Source organism: Vulpes lagopus, chromosome 3 (genome assembly GCF_018345385.1).
Source record: "Vulpes lagopus strain Blue_001 chromosome 3, ASM1834538v1, whole genome shotgun sequence".
NCBI classification, from domain to species: Eukaryota; Metazoa; Chordata; class Mammalia; order Carnivora; family Canidae; genus Vulpes; species Vulpes lagopus.
The window spans coordinates 44887729-44914258 of record NC_054826.1 but is presented as its reverse complement, the minus strand read 5'-3'; the positions used below and the strand labels follow the sequence as shown (position 1 = coordinate 44914258).

The 26530-nt window shown below is 42.9% G+C and overlaps 1 protein-coding gene across 22 annotated transcripts in view; it reads right to left on the bottom strand.

Annotated features, from left to right (window-relative positions):
• Positions 1 to 1297: 1297 nt before the first annotated feature.
• Positions 1298 to 26530, bottom strand: part of TENM2 (teneurin transmembrane protein 2) — a 3550639-nt gene continuing 3525406 nt past the window's right edge. For all 22 annotated transcript variants that reach the window (XM_041750467.1, XM_041750468.1, XM_041750477.1 and 19 more), the window contains 4 exons: positions 18556 to 18852; positions 15280 to 16894; positions 5053 to 5183; positions 1298 to 3425 (listed from right to left, as the gene is read on the bottom strand). In XM_041750467.1, the coding sequence (XP_041606401.1) occupies positions 2664 to 3425; positions 5053 to 5183; positions 15280 to 16894; positions 18556 to 18852 (2805 nt within the window). In that variant the 3' untranslated portion in view covers positions 1298 to 2663. The remainder of the gene's footprint in view (positions 3426 to 5052; positions 5184 to 15279; positions 16895 to 18555; positions 18853 to 26530) is intronic.

Genomic DNA, 26530 nt, shown 5'->3' with positions numbered 1-26530 from the left:
TAGCCACTTGATTCATTTCCACTTCCTGCTGTAGTCCAAAACGCTTCCCTCTTAGGCCAGTGGCCACCAGCCTTCTCTGTTATCTCACTCAGGTGACAACGTCTGATTCCCCTGCCTGTTTTCCACACTGTATGCGGAGCATTTCCTTATGAAATTAAAACAGACTCCCTCTTGTTTTTAATTAAAAAAAAAAAAAAAGAGACCCCCTCCTCCCCGCCGCCACTCCCAGCCTGTGCATCTTCTGATTCCTGCCAACCTCTTCTGTGTTTCAGCCTGGCTCAGCAGCGTCCCTTTGTATAGACCGGCGCCCGGGTTCTGGAGTACGTTCCTTGCTCTTCACCTGGCTAATGCTTGCCTTCAGACCCTAGCCACTTTTGTGCATTCTCAGTCTAGGTCACCTCTCCAGTTATGAGCTTCCATGGCTTTAAACGTCTTTACTTAAAAAAAAAATTTTAAATTTTTTTTTTCAGTTTTTTAAAATTATTTTTTTTCATTGCTTTATACATCCTCTTGGTGCTTAACACCCCTGCCATTTTCACTAGTTAGTGGAATGATTTGATGATTATTTGTCTACATTCCTGACCCAAGTTTTGAGAGGTGAGGACCCACGTTTTTGTCTACCTACCTCCTTTATCCCCAGAACTTAGCACAGGACCCGGTGCATGACAAGCCCTCGGTGTAATGCTGCTGAATGAATGAAAGATGGGGATGAAATGAATGTGTTGTATGCAGAGCACTTACCACTGTTGTTGGCATTAGCAAGTATCAATAAATACTAACTATTGATGATAATATTACTCTGTGGGTTTGGTGGAAAAAAAATTCGTCCATATCATAAGCGCTCTCCTTATTTGGGTTGCCCCAAGTGTGCAAGTTTGGGGGTCACTTAATCTGGAAGAAACTATAGATACAGATACAGGCACAACTCCCAGTGAGGCAAGAGTGTTTGCCCTCACTTCCGGCCAGCACTTTCCAGAAGCAGAACTCAGCATCAGGGGAAGCCTGATTGTCCCGAAGGCTGGAGGGACCGCTCCATGCAGGGCTAGGTGTGAGGGTCCTCACTGTCCCCCCCCCCCCCCCACATTCAGACTTTTTCTTCACCCCGGTTCCAGGCAGAGAGGGGGCGGCAGGCGTAGGCAGAGATCACTCTGTTGTTTAGAGCAGTCTGGGGAGCCCCTAACAACAGCTCCTCCCAAAGTTCGAAACCAGCTCAGCCTATGCTTCTCAGCAGGCTCCCCTTTCCTCGGGCAGCCTCTCCCTTGTCCTCATCTCAAAGCATTTCCACAGAAGACCAGTGTCCACAGGAGTTTTAGAGACTTTATTTATGTATAAACAATTTAAACACTTTGCCATAAATTATCTTTGCCTGTCCCTAGTCTTTGCTTAGCAGCAAATTAAAATTAATATAAAAACTCGATGAACAATTCATACATGTATATTACAAAAAAGTTCCTGTACCAAAGTTCTTATTAGACTTTTTTTTTTTGTTTTTCTTTATTTTTTTTGTTTTTGTGGGTTTTTTTTTTTTTTTTTTTTGAATTTTTTTATTTTCTCTCCTCGTGGTGACTGTCATGTGATTGTCTCAGTTTCTGGACCAAACAAACACACTAATAATTTTAAATCTGAAACAGTGATTGTGCCTTGAGGCTTATGTATGTACAGGGTGATCTGAAGTGGTGCCCGTTAGCAAAAGAGTGTCACAATGCCACACCTCTACTGCAACTGATACCCACGAACTACGGAATCTAAACAGACTACACCCTGTAACTGCGTATTACTGTCCACAATGGAATCTTCAAAGACAAAAGAGTATGAAATTTATCTGTAGTGATTATAGCCACCATTTTGAATTAAATTTTACACTCTGCGCTCAAATAAATTAGCTCAGGCCGGACTAAGTTGGGACCTGAGAGTTTAAGTGCTGAACGGTATTATTTCGCTTTGATTTTTGATATTAATTTCCTTTTTTTTGTGTGTTTTTCTTTTTTTTTTCTTTAAAAAGTATTTCCAGTGCTCACTCTTTCACTTTTATCCCCCCCCTCCCCAGTCGCTACACACAAATCACCCCCAAAGTCGTGTTTTAAATGCACCTGTATTTGTTTAAACGAAAACGTCTGTAGTATTTGTCCAACAAGCAGTCTGATTCGGTTTCCTCAGCTGGTCTGTGACGCCGGCCCTGGCGGATGTCTCTGCGTCGCTCACGTGTGGATGAGTGAGGTAATAGGATATGAGGCCTTCTCGTCTTCACGGCTTTGTTTTTCGGTCGGTATATATGGTTTGCTTTCTGGTTTTTTTGTGTTTTTGTTTTGTTTTTCTGTTCTTTTGCTCCTTTTAGACATCTTGTGTCTTTTTTTTTTTTTCCTGTGTAGACCCAGAACAAGTGGGTCATATTTTAGGGGAACTTGGAACATGTTGTGTGTGTTCATTCATTCGTTTGTTTTGTTTTCCTCAGAATTTTCAGCCAGGCTTTAGTCTACTTCAGGATGTGGGACTTCTTGCTTGGACAGTAGCATTTGAACTCAAAAAATGTGAGCTTTCTTGCCACTTGATATCCTAAAGCAGCCTGGCCTAGTGCCCCTGGTAGGTCTTCATCTCCTTAGGAGAGGAGATAACAGTTACTCCCGCTGAGCCATCCAGACAAGGAATGGCAGCAGATTATTTTGTTACCTCTTTCCCATCTCATTCTGTCTTAAAAACTGGATGTTGCTGCTACTGTCTGCAAGCTCTGGGTATTGCTCTACAGGAAGCACGTAATATCCCTCATAACCTTGCACACGTCCCGTGCTCAGGAGCTGCTGCTTCTCACCCTCGGTCCACAGGCGGCTCCCCTCTCTCCCGTCCCTGGCTTTCTGCTGCTCCTTGGCCCAGGCGGTGCCCAGGGCCCTCTGTCTCGCCTGGTCCAGGACGCGGGCCTTCTCTTCGTCCAGGGTATCGGGGGTGAGGCCATAGCGGATGCTGAGCAGCAGTGTGGAGTATTGGAATTCAATGTTGGTGAACCTTCGAGTCCTGCCGTTGACCAGCAGCGTGGGCTGCGACACGGTTACATTCACCCCGCTCTCCAGCACCTTGCGGCCGATCGTGGTGCCCAGCGTGACCAGGTCGCTGTCGGCCGAGCCGATCTTCACAAAGTAGTGGGTGTCCTTGCCCTCGATGCTATAGTGCATCTTGTCCAGGTAGTAGGCGTTGTTCAGCACGGAAGCCACTTTGCGGCTGTCCTCGCTGGCGATGCTGGACACACCGGTGGTCACTTGTCCTTCTTTGATGGCAAACATGATGCCTTTGCCGATGATGGGTGTGGTGGTGGCAAACCAGTGACCTGCTTTCTCTCGGATGTTGGCATGGAGCTTTTTAGAGATGACCTGCCCTTCCAGAGCCATGAAGGCCTGATTATGCCTCTCTGTTGTCTGCTGGACACCTGTAATGAGCTGTGGGCAGAAGAAAACACAGAAGGCTGAGATGATGGTCCGGACAGCTCTTTGCATGGGCCGAGCAGCTCATTAAAAAAGAGTCAGGGAAATGCTTGGACTCTCGGCAAGAACTAGTCTTATATCTGTAATGATATGAGCTAACATAGCCCTACCTTTTGAAACTAGCACAGGCTGGCTGGTTCCCAGTGCTCTGATGGTGTGGCCTGTCCGCCTTGTAACTGTGACCCTGACTAAAAGGACAGTGCAGAGGTCCGCCACCTTGTTGACATCTGTACCCAGGCCTACCCACTTACCATGTTTCTCCATTATTGGAGAAGAGAGAGTCACTCTGCTCTCGGATGGTTTGACAGCTGCCTTGCACACTTCAGACCGAGGAATATCCTGACCCAAAGGGCAGGGTGTACGTTTGAGAAGCTATGAACCCTGCTGCTGTGACCTAGATTTTCTTCGAGGCCAATGCCCAGGGTATTCATTAACTTCCTTGGGTTAAGACCTTGCTACTCAAAGCATGACTAGCAGCAGAGGAATCGCCGGGACCTGCCTTGTTAGAAAAGCAGAATCTCACAGACCCACTGAGTCAGAAGCTGCATCTTAGCAAGACATACCCTAGGTGGTTTGTGTGCATATTAATGTTGGCGAAGCACCAGACTAGGGTTCTGGCTTTGTGGGCCAGAGGGAATATCCTTGGGCTCTGAGTCATTTGCTTTGGATCCTAGCCCTGGTTCTGCAGAGGGACGAAATCACCATTGTCTCCTTGGCCTTGAGCTCTCTACTCACAAATTACAACTCATCTCAATTGGTGGTTGGGGGACAGACTGGGATAATGGAAGAGGCTGTGTTTGGGAGGTAACGGCACTTAGATAAATGAGAGAAATGATGGCTATTCATCCACTGAGTGGTCCCCACAGGGCAGAACTGAGAGAAGGTTGTTCTCAATTACCCACCGGCTCCTCCTTGTCTCTCTTTAGTTACACAGTGTGGATGATTATTCAGAGCAGATGAGACCTTTCAGACTTTTATGTTGCTGGGCACTGTCCTATAACAGGGGTTATCTGAACACTGATGCCCACCCCTCCTGTCTGACAGTGCCAGAGGTTTCAGGAGCACCCAGATGGAAACTGACCATCTTTTGGTCATCGCTGAAAGACCCAAGCACAAATTACGTTCTGAAAACTTAATCTGTATACATTTGGGCCATAAAATGCTGAGGTTTTATGTCAGGCATAAAAATGTTCTTTAATGGGATAGAAACTGCAAACCACAGTTATATTATGTCCCATAAAAGCCAAAAGGGTTATGATCTTATAGGCAGTGCAGATGGTAGGTTGCTGCTAGATTTCTCTGTGCTGTTGTTAATCAAGGAGTGACTCAAGGGTATATACCAAGCAGATAATGATACCACAATTAAGGTAATAATTGAGGTTGGGAAGAAAAATGTGCTATGCCAGACAGGTGACAGCACTGACATTCACTTTCGTGGGAAGTCACAATGTTTCATGCACCTTTTTATACCCAGCTCTGATGTTTGCCTCCTCTACTGACATGCCCTTGGCTCCCATGCGGTTCTGTTTGCAAAAGGGAATGAGGACAATCATTCAGATTCTTGGCAGGAACCTCTGCTTACCTGTCCATTCTCACTGGCTTGACTCTCTGACAATTCATAGGGAGGAGGCACGAAATACATTTTGGCTCTTGGGAAGCCAGGAATTATGTTGCTAAGCTGAAATCCAAACATCACAAGCCAGCTTTTCACATCTATGGTGGAAACAAAAATAAAGATTTCTGAATCATGATGGATGGAAAGCAGTTGAGGATCTTGGAGAGAGAACAAAACAAAAAGGGTGGTTGGGTTGGGTGTGGAGTCCAGCAGGGGAGGGAGGCAAAAGCTTGTGAAAGTCTCCTGGTCCAGACCCAGAGCTGCTTTACATCAGTTCTGGGAAGGATGTCCTTCCAACCTTGATCACCTGATAATCCCCAATTGAGGGCCAGTCCTGGGGTAAGATTTAGTTTAGAATCCCCTTACCATGTGACCTTGGGTAAAGTTCCTGAGGCTCTCTAAGCTTTGTGTTCTCAGATATGAATTGGGATGATAACTGTACCCATGTTTCTGGGTTCTTGGGAAAGCAGAGGGAGAAATCCACATAAAGGGCTTGTGACAGTGCCTGGCACATATATTGCTCAGTAAATATGAACTCCTTCATTTAAAGTATTTTAGGGAGTATCTGTTATAGGCCAGTCGGTGTGTTTGGAAGCTGGGGGTACAATGATCAACTAAATGGATAAGTGATGATGATTATTTTTTTTTAAGATTTTATTCATTTATTCATGAGAGACACACAGACACAGGCAGAGGGAGAAGCAGGCTCCATGCAGGGAGCCTGACATGGGACTCGATCCTGGGTCTCCAGGATCACACCCTGGGCTGAAGGTAGCACTAAACCCCTGAGCCACCCGGGCTACCCATAAGTGATGATTATTAACACTGTGTGTGGACATTGGCACGTGTTGGGGGCTGCACTGAGGCTGGCTCATTATGGAACGGGGGTTCCAAAAGCATGTGGAATGCACAAAGTCTTCTGGCTCCTGAGACCCTTTTCTCAGATGCCTACTCTTCAAAAAGAGGCCAGGAGAGAGCTCTCACGCTCTCAGAGTAAGACTTCCCTTCCCCTGCCAGGGTCATGGCTGAGTCCCTTGCTTTGGGATTTATGCCTCTTGCCCCATGGGTCCATTGAATGATTCAGGCTTTCAGAGTAAGACTGCAGTCCCTAGGATGCCTTCTTCCACAGTGATTGGTAGCGAGCCCTGGACATCCATCCCTTGCAGCACTCACAGCCTCACCCATGCCATTGATCTGGGGTCTAGAAGGAGTCCCCTTCTTAGGCTCCTTATCTCTGTTTATAAGGGGCACTGCAACATCATGCCCTGCAGCTTCCCACTTCTACCATCGGTGGGCCTGGAGATACAAGTGCTCCTTGTTGCAGTCATTACTGACCCCAGGCTAATCACTCACCTGCATTTCATGGTGCTTTTCTGCTTCACTGGCCTTCTTGCCACTTCTGTTCCTAAATTCATTCTTAGTGATTCCGTTTTATAAGCACTGGTATCTTCATTCCTTTGATGACCATTCCCTCCCCCCATCCTCTGGACCCTGTAATCACCAATAATTCTGATTCCCCACTATCTCAATTTCATGCACATCATCCTCTGACCACCACCTGGACTCTTTCTAATTTACTCCTTTTTATGATCTGACACACATGCTTCTTCGTCCTCTCCCCTCCTCCCTAGGATCTTCATGCTATCCTTAGCTTCTTGTCCCTATTCCTCAACATCTTGGTCTCTTTTCCTACCTAGCACATGTCCATGGCCAATCATTAGAATCATTCCTCATAGATATTCTCACTCTGTCCCTTTCTCACTTTATCACACTTGCTTGGTGAAATCACAATTTTGGTTAATCCATGTTGTTTGCCCTATTCTTTATTTGTACCCGTGCAGCAGAAAGTGACTAGAGAAATAAACAGAACTTCACTGACTGGTGTCACTTTAAATTCCTGAACCCCAGTTGTGCCTTCCTGATGCCTGACAATGTTCCCCTCCTCCATCAGAGATTCTTCTAATCTTCTGGGTGATGTTACATCTTATCTTTCCTAAAACCCTCAACATCTGTTTTCCCTTCTCATTAGAACAGCTGACCTTGTTTCCTATTCTGAAAAAACCCAACGCAGCCAGAGGGGAATTCCTCTAAACTCTCATCACCTTAACCGGCCTTCCAGCATCTGTAACCATATTCCCCACCTTCTTCTTGTTACTCTAGATTAACTGCTAAAGTCAACCCTCTATGTATGCAGTAGGTAGCATCTTTTATTTTGTCCACCCAAGGACATCACTCCAGTGACACACTCTCTCTCCCTCTCATGGTATCAAATTACTCCTCTTCTATTGGATCAAACCTGTCAGCATGCAGACATGCTACCAAATGTCCACCTTACAAGAAATCCTTTTTTATCCCTTTTCCCATTTGCTACCAACCATTTCTCCCACCTTCCTTGACAAAAACTTCTCAGGATCAAAAGATTTCTCTGGACTCCTTATTTCCCATTCTCCTTTGAATCAGGCTTTGTCCCTAACTATCCACTGAAGCAACTCTTATCAAGGTCACAAAATTACCTCCATGTTGCTAAGTCTGATATTAATCTGGGTCCTTATCTTATTTATAAGTACTTGAAAAGTTGAATGCTCCTACCTTTCTTTTTTTCTTGACTCTCTGGACAACACATTCATTTGTCCTTCTCCTACTTTGGTAGCTACTCCTTGTTCCTTTTTGGTTCTTCCGTATTTGCCTCCTGATCTCTTTAGTGTTGGAATACCCTACACTTAAGTCTACAAACTTCTCCACTCTATCTACTCTTACAGACATGGTGATCTTATCCATCCTTAGGGCTCTAATTACCATCAATATATTGATGCTGATTCTAAAATTTATATCTACATCCTGACATCTCTTTGAGCTCCAAACTACTATATGTAATTACATTTCAGATTTTTGTCCAAAACTGGACTCCTGATCTTCTTCCCCAAACCTGTCCCATCCACATACTTTTCCATCCCAGATAATGGCCATTCCATCCTCTTAGCCACCATCCCTGACCCCTTTCTTTTCTTTACTCTTCATATCTAAATCCATTGATGAATCCTTTGCTTTTTTAAATTGAGATAACAAAATTGACAATTTTACCCATTTTTAAGTGCATAATTCAGTGGCTTCTAGTACATTCACCATGTTGTACAACCATCATTACTATTTAATTCCAGAACATTTTCTTCATGCCCTAAGCAGTCATTTTGCATTCTCTTTTCTCCTCAGTCCCTGCTAACCACCAAACTGCTTTCTATCTCTATGGATTTGCTTATTCTGGACGTTTCTTATAAATGCAATCATACAATATGTGGCCTTTTGTGCCCGGTTTCCTTCACTTAGCATAATGTATTCAAGGTTCATCCATGTTGTACCACATTATCAATAGAGTTCATTTCTTTTTATGGACAAATAATATTCCATTGTTTGGATATAACACACTTTGTTTATCTGTTCATCAGTTAATGGGTATCTGGGTTGTTTTTATTTTTTACTATTATGAATAATGTTGCTATGAATATCTCTGTACAGATTTTTGTTTGAAAACCTGTACCTGTTTTCAGTTCTCTTGCTTATATACATACCTAGGTGTGAAATTTGCTGGGTTGTATGGTTAAATCCTTTGTTTTTACTTTTAAAATAGATCCAGAATCTGTGTCCACTTGCTATCACTTCAAAACATCAACTCTGGCTCATTATCCCTCACCTGAACTTCTAACTGGCCTCGCTGCTTCCACCTTTCTGTCCCACATAATTTATCAGCATCGTAGCCAGAATGAGCCCTTAAACCTGGAGCAGACCATGCCATTCCCTTGCTCAAAACACCCAGGGAACCCTCATTTCTCTCTCTCTCTCTCTCTTTTTTTTTTTTTTCATTTTTCTCAATGAAGAGGCCAAAGTCTTCCCACTGGTCTCTAAGGACCTCATCCATTATCTGTCTGACCTCCTGTTCTCTTGCTCTCTCCCTTGCTCACACAGCTCCAGCCTTGATGCTATTTCTTGAACATGCCAGGCATACACTCATCTTGGGGGCCTTTACACTGACAAGCTCCTCTTCCCAGAGTGTTCTCTAAAAGTATTTTTTGGCTCTCTCACCTCCTTCAAGTCTTTTTTGTTTTTTTTTTTTAAAGATTTTATTTATTTATTTGAGAGACAGAGCACAAGAGAGAAGTGGGGGGGGGGGTGCAGAGACAGAGGCAAAGGGAGAAGCAGAATCCCCACTGAGCAGGGAGCCAAATGTAGGACTTGATCTCAGGACCCTGAGATCATGACCTGAGTCAAAGGCAGATGTTTAACCAACTGAGCCAGCCAGGTGCCCTTCTCTTTTTTTTTTTTTTTTTTTAAGATTTATTTATTTATTCATTAGAGAGAGAGAGGCAGGCTCCATGCAGGGAGCCTGATATGGAAATCGATCCCCAGACCTGGGGTCACGCCCTGAGCCGAAGGCAGACGTTCAACCACTGAGCCACTCAGGTGTCCCCCCACTTCGCCTCTTTTAAGTTTTATTTTAAATTTTATTTATTTATTCATGAGAGAGAGAGAGCGAGAGAGAGAGCAGAGACCTAGGCAGAGGGAGAAGCAGGTTCCATGGAGGGAGCCCCAGATCCGGGTCCCTAGGAGCACACCCTGGGCTGAAGGCAGGTACTAAACTGCTGAGCCATCCGGGGATCCACTCCTCTTTCAAGTCTTGTTCAGATGTTGCCTCTTGAATAAGGCAAACCCGATCACCACATTTAAAACCCTTTTAAACCTTCCCTTCCCTCGTTCTCCACTTCCAACAATTCCGAGTCCCCTTACTCTGTTCATCTTTCACCCCCTGCCCCCAAAGTAATCATATTCTAATATGCTGTATCATTTGCATATTTATTGTTTACTCTCTGTCTCCCTTACTGAGATTGTGAGTTCTACTAGTGCAGGGACTTAAAATTTTTGTTTTATCCACTAATGTCCTCCTAGGTCCTATAAATGCCTGGCACATAATTGGTGTTTGATAAGTATCCATGGAATGAATGAATGAAAGAATACTGAATGTATGTGGCAAAAGCTACCCTCAGTAGTTTAAGCAGTGACAGAGGAGCTAATGGTGCCTGGGAGCATACTTCTGAAGACGTTAAGTAAGGTATAACTACCTCCTGCCCTGGGACTGCTGTGAGGAATTTAATGTTGACTTTGCTACTAAATATATCAGCATAAAAGAACCTTCTGATTAGAGGGAATCTGGGATCTACAGTCCATCCATCATCCTTGGGCACAGGCTGACTGGTTCCTTCAATAACTTGGGCTATCACTAAGATGTGTAGTTACTATGTAAGAGTCTTAAGAATAGAGATTTACAATTGCCTTAAAAAGTAGGTTCTGCATCAAGCAGAGGGAAGCCTGGTTATAATCAGCAATGATCATATATTTACAGAGCACCTATTCTGTGCAAGGTAGGTGCTGGATGCTGTGGAGGATGGATTTTCCAACTTTGGGTATTCACGGTCACAATTGTTTTGCCATATCCAGATATCACCTGTAGTAGTATTGACTTACTGATTTAAAAAATAAATTTGCCTGTTTCACCTAAGTCCACTTAAAAAAAAAAAGAAGCTTTATGTCTATCACAAATGGGAAGGCAGACTTACTTGATGCAAACAGAAAATAACTAAAAATAAAACAAAACAATGCAATGCAAATAAATTAGAGCATGATTTTTGTTACCTGCTACTGAGGGCGTCTCAGACCTACTCTCTTTGTTAAAAGTGTTAATGAGGTGTGAAGTACATACCAGCATCAGGTGGAGACGTTCTCCTCAACTGAATTGAAAGAATAAAAAGAGCCCTAAAGAGATGAATTTTCCCCATCTGTGTTTCCATGTTATTTAATACCTCATCTGTATACCATATAAAATCATCCCATCTTTCATCAGGAACATGTAGGATATGTGGGGAATTCAAAGAGAGGCAAGAGTGGTCTTGCCCACCAAGACTCTCCACATCTTGATCTTTTCGCTGCAGGGACCCCTCCCTAGTACTCAAAGAAGTGATGTTGAGAAGCCTCTGCCTCTGAGACCAGAATTTTAATGGCCGATCCCATGAAGGCTGAGAGCGCATGTCATCTACTTTCTTTTCCTTAAAGCTTTTAACATGGCTTAGTTTCTGAGTCTAAACCTATTCTGAAATGTTTATTCAAGTTCTCATCTCCTCCATTCTGCAGAAGACACCTCTGGCACCACACAAATAGCCTTCTTCCTTTTTGAAGTAATTAATGTTTCTGGTGACAGGCACCCTACACAGTCTGTAGAGAGGGAGCCTTTGGGGCAGGAGCTGATGAGGTGGCCCCTCCTAATGGCTCATTTCTGTCTGCCTCTTATGTTCTTTAGGGCATGTGATGATGTTATGGCCGCTGAGCATATTCTCTCTCTCCAAAAACGCTGTCAGAACAGCATCTTAGGTGTTAAGTGTAGATCTGAGAAGAGGGTAATGTGAGAGGGAGGTTGTGCCATCCTCCTCGCTTAGGGAAATTCTACTTCATAAAATCCCACCATGCTCACATGTGCCTGGGGTTTGTAAGCCCAAAGACTCGCCAGAGAGAAGGGGTAGGGAGAAAATATAAGCCCTTGTGAGTGACATCTAGGATGTTTGTTTAACTTATATTTGTCTGGGGTGTGAGGTTTGCCAAGCAGTGCCATTCAGGCCAGAATTTGAATCTGTTTCAGAGTGGATCTGGAGACCCCTCCCTACATTCCTCAGAAAATTATACAAGAGGTGGTATCTGCACTCTTCATCTATGAACTCCCCCATGTCCAAGTCCATGGCTGCTTCAAACTAACGGGTCGCTACTATTTTTTTTTTTCTTTAGCTTTAGCACTGTGCTAGGCACCTTACACGGCAGGCCTCATTTACTTTTAGCAGCCCCATAGGGTGAGCACTATGATGACCACCATTTTGCTGATGAAGAAATGACACTTCAGAAAGTTTAAGATCTTATCCAAGTGACACAGTGAGTGATGAGCAAGGCCAACATCGGGGTCTTGAGATGTACTCAGATTCTAACATCGGAAAGAACAGGTCTGAATTACAGGCCGTGCTTGGGGCTGGGCACAATGGCTCCCCATTTGTCTGGGACTGAGGAGTTTCCTGTGATGTCAGAACTGGAAAAGACTGAGGCCTTGCAGGTTGTCGGGAAGGGAGTCTTCCTCCCAGACTGTTTTTTACATCCTTTCCTCTAATATCTGGTTATCACAGATGTATTAATTGTCAGTATATTACCTTAAAAAAATACCTGTTAGGGTGCTGCTTTGGAGTCTGTGAGTGGGAAAAGAACCACTTCTGGCCCTCCTTCATCCCCTCCTGGTGGCTACACCTCTGCTCCAGCCCAGGTGCCTTTGAACTCATGGGTACTCTATGCTGTTCTCCTTTGTGTTTGCATTCTCAGGAGGAAGTAGAACCTCCTCCAGCCTCAGCAGCTGCCTGTTGCATTCAGATAGCTCTGTTTCCAAAACATCAATGATTTTTTTTGTGCACCAGAGAGAAGGTTCTGTTCTCTGCGTTCCTCCTGACTACATCTTAATTACTTCTTCTGCTTAAATTGTGAGCAGCAAGTTCAACCACTTTGCTCGTCTCCTAAGTGGCAAATTAAGACTAATTTAGACGGGGTTTACAGATTAGCCAACATTCAAACAGCAGAGAATGATTTGGTGTTTCTCTGCTGGGATCCACTCTCCAGGGGGCAGCTCATCTTGCACGGGCAGCAGGTGTGGGCTTGTGCCTGGTCTGACTCTCTGCTCTGCCTGGGCCCTGCTTTTCCCGGCTTTGACTGCTCACATCAGCTCTATGCATGTGCTTCTCTAACACTACCTTTTATTTTTGACTCTTTCGAATGGTTTCTGGATTCAATTTTGTTGGACTTAGTTCCACTTGGTTTGATTCCCATGTATTGAGTCTCTGTGAGGCACTGGAATGAGGAAAGTCATATTGCTGTTCAGAAAATTCTGATAATTTTTTTTTTTCCTTTTCAGGAGAATCAGGGAAGTAGTTGAGGAGGGCCAGTGAGTTAGTGCTCTGTGAGTGATTTTGTTTGGACCTTGGCAACTCTAATGTCCATTCAGTCCCCTCTGAGGGTTCTCTTTTTGTTTCACTCTGGCAGACTCATCCCTAAGTTATCCAATGCCAAGCCACATTTTGGGAAGCACATTCTGGAGGGTGAGGGAATTCTCCTAAGGCTCAGATAGGCATGGTCTGCCTTCCCATTCACACTGTCTCCTATGTCAAGAACACCCTTCCTCACTTCATAAAGCTCTCTACTCAAATGCTACCTCCTCAGAAAGTCCTGTGAGCACCCTAGATATAGAAGATCCTACCCATTATTCTCTAACCCCTTATCCTGTTTTATCTTCATAGCACTTATTGTTATCTGAAGTTATGTATGTACAGATGTTTTCCTGAGAGGTCCTTTAATTTGAAAGTACAGTAACTGAGGTATAACAGGCTAAGCCATGGGGAAGAGAGACCATGGCAGAGTATATGGCAGGGCCTCTCGATGAGGTGTGGTGGGGATAATAGGACAGAACTAGCTTGGCCATAGCTCCTGGGCTCAAAAGGTACCAGCTTCTTTGGCTGTAGGGGATGCTGGGTTCAACTTCAAAGGCTCTGTAATGTGACAATGAGATACAGCATGGCCACAAGTTGATCTTTATGGTCGTCCTGCAGCATGGGACCTTAAGGGCAGCTGTGTGCTCAGCTAGCTGCTATTTCCTTTCTTGAGGATGGACGAGTGACTCCTAGTCACCTGAGGGTAGGGACCCTTTGGGTTTGATGTTTTCTTGGCTCCTGGTCAAGAACTGTGAGTTTCCTGGAACTTGGGGGGCCTTGGAGTGGGGGTCCCTACTCTTGTTCCTCTATAATGCATGGACAGGTAGGATGACTCTGAAAGTTGATCTCTTTGGATCAATCGATCAATCCATTCATCCTTCCTGATTTCCTTATTTACCTGAGGATAAGGATTTTATCTAGCTGTCCACTGCATCTCTAATACTTAGTATATGTCATATATTATGAAAAGATTTGTTGAATGGTTAATGGATGGATAGATGAGTAGAGATATGTGGGTGAGCAGATGAATGTTAGTATATGTTAGATATTATGAAAAGATTTGTTGAATGAATGGATAGATGGTTGGAGATATCTGAATGAGATAAGAGATAGGGACGCTTATTTTACCATTTTCTCACTTATTATGAGTCAGTAGGTTATTTGCCCTCCTTTGGCCCCTCAATCCATATCCTTCTCCAAGCTTCCTATGTCCTTTTAACTTTTGTTTATAGTATTTCTTTAGCCTTGAGCTCATTTCTGCGAACCAGGATCCCCTTCAACCTTCAGACCCAGTTTGACATGGAGCCCTTCTGTACTATGTCACAATTTTCAAATTTGAAGTTATCTACACACATTAACACATATACATCCCCCCTTTGAGAGAAGGGTGTTTGTCTTGTTCATCATTGTATTCCCAGAATCTAGCATAATGCCACTCTATCAATGCTTATTGAATAAATAACTGAACAAACACCTATATGGTAGCACAGACCTGATTCTGCTTTGCGTTATCATTGACCATGTTTGTATCTTGCCAGTCTGCTTGTGAGGTCAGGAACTGGGTCTTAATTGTCTCATACCTATGCTAACTCAATGCCTCATTTGTAATGATAATGGTAATAGAAATAGCAAATACTCTTTTGTGAGCATCACTATCTAAATGCTGGGCACTAAGCTTTACCTGCCTAAATTCATTCACTTCTCATAATCACTCTGTGGGATGGTTTTATTAGTACCTTTTCACAGAGAAGAAAACTACAACTCAGACAGATTAGAAATGTAGCCCAAAGTCCTTTGGCTTATAAGTAGAAGAGAGAGAATCTGAACGAGGTATTTCTGACACTAGAGTCCCATTATTTCCCCCTTCATAAGGCTGCTTTCTTGGGGTAGGAAGTGCTCTTATAAATGTTTTTTCAACTAAATGGACTTGAAAATGGTCAGGACATCTTCAAACAGATCTGAAGGCTGCTCTATCCTGCTGTCCCTTGACTGTTCTAGATACTGTACAGATCAGTGTTTATAGGTCTCTCCAGGATTATCATCAGAAGTAATAAGACCTTCTTTTGAAGTTCCCTTACAGTCTACTGAGACAACCACCCCGCAGGGAGCCACTGCCCAACTGAGATGGTAGAGTCCTCACCTGTCACATAGTTCTTCAAATCCAGCTCATTGCTGAGAGGATTGTTGCTTTTGAACATATATAGGTTAAAGGGGGCTGGCTCCTTGCCCACGTTTTTCCACATGGTATAGTCTGGAGAGGTCCATCGTCCTGCCAGTACATCATAATCACGCTGAGTGAAGTGGACCAGCTTGGTCAGAGGATCATAGAGTCCCCCATGGAAGCCAATGACCATCTGGAAGTCAGGGTTAGAGTCATAATAAATCTCCCCATAGGCTGTATACTGCAGTTGTTTGATCATAAGACCATTGATACTGAACACAGCCAGAGGAGTGCCAGTGTTATCTGAGGCAACATAGTACTCCTCCCCACTGCTGCTCTCCATGGCAAAGAGGTGACCTTGGAGGTCATAGTAGAGTGAGGTTATCTCTGAGTTGGAATGATTATATACATGAGTGATGCGGGTCGGGTTGTGGAGGTCAGAGTAGAAATACTGCAGGTGGTGGCCCAGGTTGGTCTTGTAGGAAGCCCGCCGCCCCACACCATCATATCGGTACTGGACGCTCCACCCACTGGCCTTGTTGTAGGCTCTTGTTAGGAGGCCCTTGGAGTTATACTCAAAGATGTCAGCCCCTCGCTGGCACAGATAGCCATCATCATCAATTTTGTACTGCACATCACCCAGTCTGGTTATCCGATCCCGGAGATCGTAGCGCAAGGGCATAAGGCGCACGCTATTTCCCGGGTTTAGCAAGTGGAGGTTCCCATTGAGATCATAGCTGTAGCGCCAGGTTGGGCGGTCATTGACAGCCACACTCTGGAGCTGCCCATCCCCATCATAGTCATAGGTGTACTTCGTGGTGTTAGCATAGGGCCCTAGTTTTAGCTCCCTCTTAATCACCCTTCCCATACTGTCATATTGCACTGTCATCCAGTACATGAGGGACCGAAACATCTCATACTGGACTTCCTTGATCCGTCCATGGGTGTCAAAGTGTTTGCTGAGGGTCATTACAGCAGTGGTGATGATCTGGTTGATATCATAATAGATGACTCCAAACTTGCCAAAATGCTCCACCTTGCCAGAAATCTCATCATAACGGTAGAGGTCAACAGGAAGGGGAGTCTCACTTATCACGGGCTTGATGCTTGCAATCCGGAAGCTGTTGTCGTGATAGGTATAGTCAAACCTGGCATTGACCATGCCTTCCTCAGAGAACCTGTAGATCTGCTTGTCCACAAGTGGGCCAATCTTCCGGTACCTGATTGTGCAGGAGAAACCCCCACTTTGGAGACTGACCATTTTTAAAACACCGGTGGTCTCATCATATCCGAAAGTGACAGCAGTACTGTCATAGACAATCTCTGATAACTTGGAGAGTTTCCCATACTTGTAGAATACCTGGCGCCCCGTGCCCAAAAAGGATGTCTTGAGGATGCGGCCATCATCACTGTAGTCAAAAATGACTGAAGCGTTGCTTTCAGGGGGATTATAAATGTTGCGGATGTAGCCAATGGAAGTATGGGTGGACATGCTGTGCCGGGCGACACTGGGCATGGTGACAGCGTGGAGACGGTCGGAGGAGTCATACTCAAATATATACTGACGCTGACTCTGAAGCAGGAGGACCATAGACTGGAGGAAGGAAAGGGGGAAGGAACACATGAGTTGGCTCCTTAACACCAAACCCTCAAATGGACAGAATCTATTCCATTTCCCAAAATGGCAATTCAAAAGCCATGAAGGATGGGGAAGTTTATACCAGAGATTATGGTAGATTGACTTTACTGGGGATGCTAACTCTGATGAATCATGGTGGCTACCTGGACTAATGCTTCCCCAACTTTATTGTGCATGTGAATTATCCAGGAATCTTGCCAAAAGGCAGATTTTGATTTAGTAGTTTGGTGGAGGGAGGAGGAAGGCAGGGGTGGAGTAGGTGGCCTGAGAATCTGCTTTTGTAACAAGCTTCTAGGTGATCCTGATGTTGCCTGAATCATACTTTGAGTAGAGAGGGCTCGAGGGACTGAGGTGAGAGAAATTGAGTTTGCCTCTAGGGCTCGCTAACAAGAAATCCTAAGATTGCTTAGAAATGACAGCCACTGGCCCAGCAGGGGCACTCTTACTATATTTTGGCCACTCCTGATTACATCTGAAGAGAATGTATATCTTTCATTTAGAAAGTACTGAAAAGGATAAGTAACCAAGAATCATTGATTTTGGGGGGATAAAAATGGCCTCAAACTTGAGGCAATTGGGAGATTCTTGCCTCCCCTGGTCACCTATTCTAGTATTTTATGGCATAATGAGAAAGGGATTCAGGGATGACCATAGGGACTGAGCCCCACTCTTATGAAGGAGGTCACAGCCCTGTCTGCAAGTGACTGCTGTAATGGCGAGGCAAGAAAGGAAGAAATAGAAATGGAACCTGTGCCGAGGTGAGTACAGGTGAGAGGCTCAAGCTGAGCAAGCCCCTGTTTAATGACTTAGATGACCAGGACAGCCTTCAAAAGTCTTGACTTGTGCCCTGAAGGGACCTCTTTTTACTGTTGCTCCAACCTGACCCTTTCTGGTATGGAGACCTGAATATGCCACTTTGAGACACAGGGAATTATGTAGAGAGAATTCATTGGCTGTTTCAGCCAATAGGCCAAATAGGAGGATGTTTCTCCATGTGCTTGAGTTTTAGGCAAAATTCCCTACCCAAATGACTTAATTTCAGGCAAGGCAGAAATGAATCACTGCATTTCCAATTCATAAATAATGATTAGCTGTGATGCCAGTGGGATGATTTTGTCCATTTCAACAGCACTTTTTCTTTTTTCTTTTGGAATAAAATCAGACAATCCATTCTTTTTGCCATTACCAAGTGTCTAGAACTTTCCCCTCCTTTTAATGGTAATAGTGATGAGCATGTTATTTAATTTTTATTTATTTATGATAGTCACAGAGAGAGAGAGAGAGAGAGAGAGAGAGAGAGAGAGAGAGGCAGAGGAAGAAACAGGCTCCATGCACCGGGAGCCCGACGTGGGATTCGATCCCGGGTCTCCAGGATCGCGCCCTGGGTCAAAGGCAGGCGCTAAACCGCTGTGCCACCCAGGGATCCCTGAGCATGTTATTTAAATAACATTTTCTTTCAGATATTCCTCCCTCCCAGCGAGGATGGGAGCATGAGGAGAGAACTCAGAGAGTCAAAGATTTTAAATGTCTTATGGTAAAGTATATCAGGTCATCTTAAAAAGAGCAGTGTGAATAAGGGAAAGTCCCAGCTGAGTGGGGGCAGCATATTCACCTACCTTGTCAAGGTAGGAGTAGCTCCACACTTTCCCATCAGCAAACATGCGGGACACAATTCGGCCTTGCTTGTCGATGTCTGTCCTTTCACTCATAGCCCCACGCTGAAGGCCAGCCAAGCGACCATTGAAGAAGTATGAGACGTTGACTGCTGCCAGCCCACTGCTGGGGAGCCAGAGGAATGGGCGGCCCACCTGGTCATAAATGATCCTCAGGGTGAACTTCCGGTGATCATCATAGATCTTTTCTGTTCGAATATTCCGGTCATAATCAATGGACAAGAGATTTCTTCCATGGACCTAGGAAAACACAGTGGGCTTTATTTGAGAGACATCACCTGGGCATGTTAGCTTCTATGGAGGATATGGCTGACATGGCCAGGAAGCAAGTGTGCACTGGAGGAAGAACTAACCTTGAAGTTATTTAGAGCAGTATTTTCTAAACTCCTTTACATCACGGTACATAAAGAAAATGGTAATATTTGTAGGGTGCACTAGGACACAGAAATGAGGCTTATGGTCAGAGATGACTAAGCTGGGCATGGCTGCTGTGACCAGTTATGTAGGCCAGGCACTGCACAATTATAAGGAGTGTCATCCTGTTGTAGAAAGTGTGAATGGTGAAAATTGTGCATTGTATCAATTAGCCACACACAATAGCCCTGGACACTGGGGTTCTGACTGCTCTGCTTGGCCACTGTGAAGGACAAGATAAGATTTGTATATTTGCACACTTCCAATCCTTTTTTGGCACATCATCAGCTAAGTAGCTAAAGATCTTAAGAGTAGGTGTGAAGATTTCTTCTGAAACCTCAAGTAAAGGTATCTAGGAGGGTGGGGGAGTATATCTTAGAAATCAGTATTTTGCAAAGATCTGGGAATAGGAAAGCTTGTTGCTATGTGAACCTTGTACGTCTATCTAGAGAAAAATCTCTTGCCACTGTCAAGGATGCAAGACATCAGTGGGGAGACCTCAAGAGGGCTGGAGAATTCCAACAAAGGAACTGATTTACTTAGATTTGAAAGGAATAATGGAACACATCTAGACATAATTTAATATTTATTTAGAAGTTGATCTGATCAGAGGAGAGAGCCTGTCCCAGAAGGCAGAGCTGGGTGACTAGACTCTGGTTAGGGGGCAGAGGAGAGGGACTCTTGAGATTCAGCTAGTCCTGAGTGGATGGCTGGAAGTGAATAAAATGAGGCTGACTGAGCCAAGGCTCTTTCAACATAATTGACTGCAAATCCAGACATCCCTGGGGTGACCACTGAAGTCGAGGGAAGATGTAAACAGGCAGAAGGAAGAGAAGTGGAGAGATATCTGGTACCTCCTTAACCTTACCTAATAATTCAATAGCACCTAACAATAACAGTGATGATGGTGATGTTGGTGGTGGTGGTAATAACTTTAAACATGTTGGGGTTAGTATACATAGGCATTGTGTTAGGCAATTTGCATCTCCCGTCTGAGTTGGTGCTCACAAGGACCACTTGACAAATAAGAAAACTGAACCTGAAGTAGAGAGGTTACATACTTGCTCAAGGTCACATAACAATGAAGCAGTAGGGTTGGTCTGGAACTTAGGTCTTCACACTTGAACCAGTTAACACTTAAACATTTAATCAGTTTTACTGATTCCTGTATTTCTGTATATATACAGAGTGCCCTGACTTGTCAAATGATGAAGAAACTGTAAAGCATTGCCACAGCTCTGGGGGCTCCATATTGTAGCTTGATGGGGAGAAAAGGAATAATTCTAATACTACAGACATCTGTATTCTAGGGAGCAGCACTGTTACCCAGCTAAAGAACTACATTTCACAGCTTTCTTTGGAGATAGGGGTGGCGAATGTGATGTAAGTGGTAGTGGTCAGTGGGGTCTCCTGGGAACCTTAAAGGAAGCTGACTCCACTAAGAAATAGGTACCCATTTGTTCTTCCCACTTTCCTCCCTTTCCCTGGGTGGAAGATGTCTATGATTCTTAGAACTCTAGCATTCACATTATAAATATGGGGTGACTTTGAGGATGGGAGCCTCAAGGATGATGGCGCATACAGAGAAAGTCTAGATCTCTGTTGATTAGGTATCTTCAATGGTCATCCAGACCAGCCATTAATGGAGCCTCTAGACTCCTTTTAGGTAATAACAGATAATAAGGCCATATCTTATTTAAACTATTTTTGTTTCTAATCTCTGTTATTAGCAATTGAAACTAATCTAAAATGATATAAGCCCCTCATGCTTTGACAGGAACTGTGCTAGGTACTTTGCATACCTTATCCCAGTTTAATTATCATAGACACAGGTAGAAATTATTTTATGTATGGGCAGTTGAGCTCACAGGGGGTCAAAAATCTAGACAAGTGGTGGAGGCTTTATCTGAACCAGGACTACTTGATTCTTCAAACTATTGCTGTTTCCATAGAGTCATCTCAGAAAGAAAAGGATAAAACACTTGAGATAAAATATTTCAGAAAGAAAATGTGTTAAAGCATGGAGATAGGAATAAAGGAGGTGAGTTCTTAGGATTACAGGGCACCCAACTTCAAGTGGAATATTCATATAACCAAACATGCAGCCATGGGGAAAAACAGACAAGAAAGCAAAGGTGGAGGGAGTGGTAGAATTTTTAAAAAACAGGTCCAAAAGTTAATGCTGTCAGAATTATTAGGATCCTGACCCCAAATTAGAGTCATCATATCCAAAGCAAACTACAAGGTGGAGTCAGAATGATCACTTCCTCTGGAAACAGAAGTTTGGCCACGTTGGGTTGCTTCATTTGGGACAAGTGCAGAAGGCCATCAAGATTTTTAATCCTGTGAGTTGAAAATTTCAGTTCAAGACCTTGCCAACATTTTATTAGGCAGAATGAATAATGTGCCAACAATGAGGATGGATTTTCAGGGTTTCCTGAACCAACTGCTGGTGACTTCTTACCATGCCTATGTATTTCCCGTCTCCTTGGTCATCCTTCTATCCTCTTTCCCTTTCCTTACTAATTCCTCTTTTTGCTTCTCTTTGTTAATATCATACAGCTTCCTGTGCATTATTATTTATTGAACATTAAACTCTGCTAGTCTCAGGCTTGGTGCCTGTTCTGGAATGCAGGGATGAACAAAACCAACAAAGCAATGTGTCCTGAGAATTTATGATGGGCTTGGTGTGTTCTCAGAGCTACCTGTTTTATTTAATCCTCACAACACTCTCAGGCAAGCGCTATTATCTCCCCTTTACACACAAGGTACAGATAGGTTTAAGTGCCTTGTTCAAGCTTATACAAATAGTAAGCGGTAGAGCCAGGATCTCAATCTAGAACTCTGTGTCTTCATCCTTAGGCTGTACCACCTCTCTGACCAGCTGCTTTCCATCAGACGTGCAATTCTAAACCACTTGGGATGCTCTCTCAAAGCACTGCTGCTGGGGTGACTATACAGCTGCTGAATCAGCCCTCTAGAGAATAGGGGCTGGGTGATTCTGGTGTGTATTCATGGTTAAAATATACTTGGAGTGATATAAATCCCTATCTTCAGTTACCTGAGTGAGGCTAACAGGCAAACTATATATATAACCATGATATAATCTATGGTAACCATAGATATAATCATATCTATCTGCATATCTATCTGCATATATATGTATATATGAATATATACTGTAACATGTAACCATGGGAAAGAACATGTAAATCATATATATAAGCATGACTATTGTTATAACAATTAATATTAGTATGTGAGGCTGCTAAGATGGCAGAAGGAACTGAATAGTGGGCAAAACCAGAAGAGGGGTCCCTAACCTCTGGCTGCCAACATTTGGGTTTATTGCTACTACTTAGAGCTGACAAGGCCCTCCCCTAGCCTGGGTGCACCAACCATAAAGAAGTAATAAGTGTTCACCGTTAGACATTGATAATTTAAGGTGGGATTTTAATTTCCCAATTTACCACATCCTTGGGAATGGGATTTTGTTACAGTATTGGTTCAAAATGACTTCCTCCTGGGACACCTGGGTGGCTCTGCAGGTGAGCGTCTTTGGCTCAGGGTGTGATCCTGGAATCCCCAGGATCAAGTCCCACATCAGGCTCTCTGCAGGGAGCCTACTTCTCCCGCTGCCTATGTCTCTGCCTTTCTGTGTGTCTCTCATGAATAAATAAATAAGATCTTAAAAAAAAATTAACTTCCTCCTCCTACATTTTTTGAGATGTAGTTAATATACATCACTGTATACATTTAAATTATATAGCATAATAGGCTGTGGGTACAATGAAATGATTTCCCTAATAAGTTTAGTTAATATCTGTCATCTCATGGGCACCTGGGTGGCTCAGTGGTTGAGCATCTGCCTTCAGCTCAGGTTGTGATCCCAAAGTCCTGGGATTGAGTCCCATATCGGGTTCCCTCAGGGAGCCTATTTTTACCTCTGCCTATGTCTCTGCCTCTGCCTCTCTCATGAATAAATTTAAAAAAATGTTTAAATTAAAAAAAATTGGTAATCTCATATAACGTTTTTTTTTCTTTTGTTAAGATTTTCACTTTGTGATGAGAATTCTTAGGATTTTACTCTCAACAGCTTCTCTAAATATCACACAGCAGTGTTATCTATAGTCACCATGTGTGAATTATATCCTTAGTACTTATTTAGCTTATTACTGGGAATCTGTACCTTTTGACCACCTTCCTCCAATTCTTCTTCACCTACCCTCCACCTCTGGTAACCACAAATCTGATCTCTTTTTCTGTGAGTCTTCATTTTTATTTATTTTTAAAGATTTCACACATAAATGAAATCATACAGTATTTGTCTTTTTCTTATTTAACTTAGCATAATATCATCAGGAGTCATCCATGTCATTGCAAATGGCAAGATTTTTCTCATTTTTTATGGCTGAATAACGTTCCATTGTAAATGTGTAAACAAATTTTCATCCCTTCATCTGTTGATGAACACACAGGCTATTTCCATATCTTGGCTATTATGAATAATGCTGGAATGGACATGGGAATACAGATAGATCTTTGACATACTGTTTTTATTTCTTTTGGATATACTCTCAGAGGTAGAATTGCTGGATTATATATTGCTTATTTTATTTTTTAAAAGGTTTTATTTTTTAAAGATTTTATTTGAGACTCAGAGAGAGAGGGAGAGAGAGGCAGAGACACAGGCAGAGGGAGAAGCAGGCACCACGCAGGGAGCCCAACGTGGGACTCGATCCCGGGTCTCCAGGATCACACCCTGGACTGCAGGCGGCCCTAAACCATTGCGCTCCTGGGGTTGCCCTATATTACTTATTTTTAAAATTTTGAGGATCCTCCACGTTGTTTTCCATAGTGCCTGCACCAATTTACAGTCCTACCAATAGTGCACAAGAGTTCCCTTTTCTTTACATCCTTGCCAGCATTTAATCTTTATCTGTTTGATGGACATCCTAACAAATGTGAGGTGTTACTGTGGTTTTGATTTGCATTACTCTCACAGTTAGTGATGTTGAGAATCTTTTCATGTAAAAATGTCTGTTCAGTTACTTTACCCATTTTATTATGTATGTATGCATTTATGTATGTATATATTCATTCAAGTAATCTCTATGCCCATGTGAGGCTCAAACTCATGACTCTGAGATAAGAGTCACATGCTAAATTGACTGAGCTGGCCAGGTGACCCCTTTGACTATTTTCAAATTGTATTATTTTAATTTTGCTATTGAGTTGTAGGAGATTTTTTTTATAGGTTTTTGTTTATTTATTTGAGAGTAAGCGAGCAAGGGAGAACATGTGTGGAGAGGGGCAGAGGGAGAAGTAGGCTCCCCACTGAGCATGGAGCCCAATGTGGGGTTGGATCCTAGGACCTCGCATCATGCTGAGCTGACGGCAGCTGCTTAACCAACTGAGCCACCCAGGCACCACAATGAATTTTTTTAAAAAAATTTATTTTGGAGGGCAGCCCCAATGGCCCAGCGGTTTGGCGCCACCTTCGGCCTGGGGTGTGATCCTGGAGACCCGGGCTCAAGTCCTGCATCAGGCTTCCTGCATGGAGGCTGCTTCTCTCCCTCTGCCTCTGTCTCTGCCTCTCTCTCTCTCTCTCTCTGTCATGAATAAATAAATAAAATATACATTTTTTAAGATTTTATTTATTTACTCATGAGAGACACACACAGAGAGAGAGGCAGAGACACAGGCAGAGGGAGAAGCAGGTACCACGCAGGGAGCCTGATGCGGGACTCGATCCTGGGACTCCAGGTTCATGCCTGGAGCTGAAGGCGGTGCTAAACCGCTGAGCCACCCAGGCTGCCCATAAATAAAATCTTAGAAAAAATACCTAAACCTCACAGCTTTTGGTAGTATTGGCATTTTTTATAAAAAGACTATTTATATATTCATGAGAGACACAGAGAGAGATGCAGAGACATGGGCAGAGGGAGAAGAAGTAGGCTCCTAACGGGGAGCCTGAGGCAGGACTTGATCCTGGGATCCCATAATCATGACCTAAGCCAAAGGCAGATGCTCAACCACTGGGCCATCCAGGTGCCCTGGTAGTATTGACATTTTAATAATATTAATTCTTCCAATCCATGAACACAAGATACCATTCTATTTGTGTCTTCTTTGATTTCTTTCATCAAGGTCTTAACGGTTTTCAGAGGAGAAATCTTTTACTTCCTGAGTTAAAATCAATTCCTAAATATTTTATTGTTGCTGTTGCTATTGTAAATGATATCATTTTCTTAATTTTAAGATAATTCATTTTAAGTGTATTGAAATGCTACAGATGCTTTATGTTAATTTTGCATCTTGCAACTTTGCTGAATTAATTGATTAGATCTCATTTCAGTTTTATTTTTTGAAGGAGTCTTGATGATTTTCTCTCTATAAAATCATGTCATCTGCAAATAGAGACCATTTTACTTGTTCCTAAGTTTGATGCCTTTTATTTATTTTTCTTGCATAATTGCTGTGGCTAGGACTTCTAGTACCATGTAAATTAGGAATAGTAAGAGTGAGTATCTTTGTATGATGTTAGCTGCGGGCTTGTCATAAGTGGCTTTTACTATGTTGGGATACATTCCTTCTTGAGTTTTTTTTAAAATAACAAATGGATATTGACTTTTGTCAAATGTTTTTCTGCATCTATTGAGATGATCATATGATTTTAAAAATTCTGTTATTGTGATATATTACATTGCTTATTTGTGTATGTCAAGCTATTTCTGGATCCCTAAAATACATCCCACTTGATCCTGGTGAATGATCCTTTTAATGTGCTTGCTGCTGAATTCAACTTATTAGTATTTCATTGATAATTTTTGTATCTATATTCATTAGGGATATTGGTCTGCAGTTTCCTTTTCTGGTAGTGTTTTTTTTTTTCTTCTTCTGATTTTGGTATCTGGTTTATTTAGGTTAATGCTGGCCTCCTAAAATGAGTTTGAGAGTGTTCCCTCCTTTTTGACTTTTTGGAAGAGTTCCCAAAGGATTGGTGTTAATTCTTTTTTTAAAGTTTTGTAAAATTCACCAGTAAAACCTTTGGGTCTGGTCTTTTCTTCTTTGGGAGATTTTTGATTACTGATTCAATCTTTTATCCATTTAAGAGTTTATCCATTTCTCTAGGTTGTGCAGTTTATTAGCATATAGTTATTCATAGTAGCCTCTTAATGAGGCTTTGTATTTCTGTGGTATCAGTTATTATTATTATTATTTATTATTTCAGACTTTGGTAAAACCTCTTATATTAAGGATATAGACTTCTCTTTACACTCATAAAATGGGATAACTGCAAAAAGGATGGTCATGGACTACAGAAATAACATTATTTGTAAGGAGAAATAAATAAACTCCTAGGTAATGGTATTTTCCCTATAGCCCAGTGTGCCTACTCTGTTGAAAACTTTAGTTCTCAAAGCAATGTATAGGTGTGATAGCAATCATTCCTGTTTAAGGGGTAACATTTAATGCAACCTTTTATCCCCTTTAAAATGGA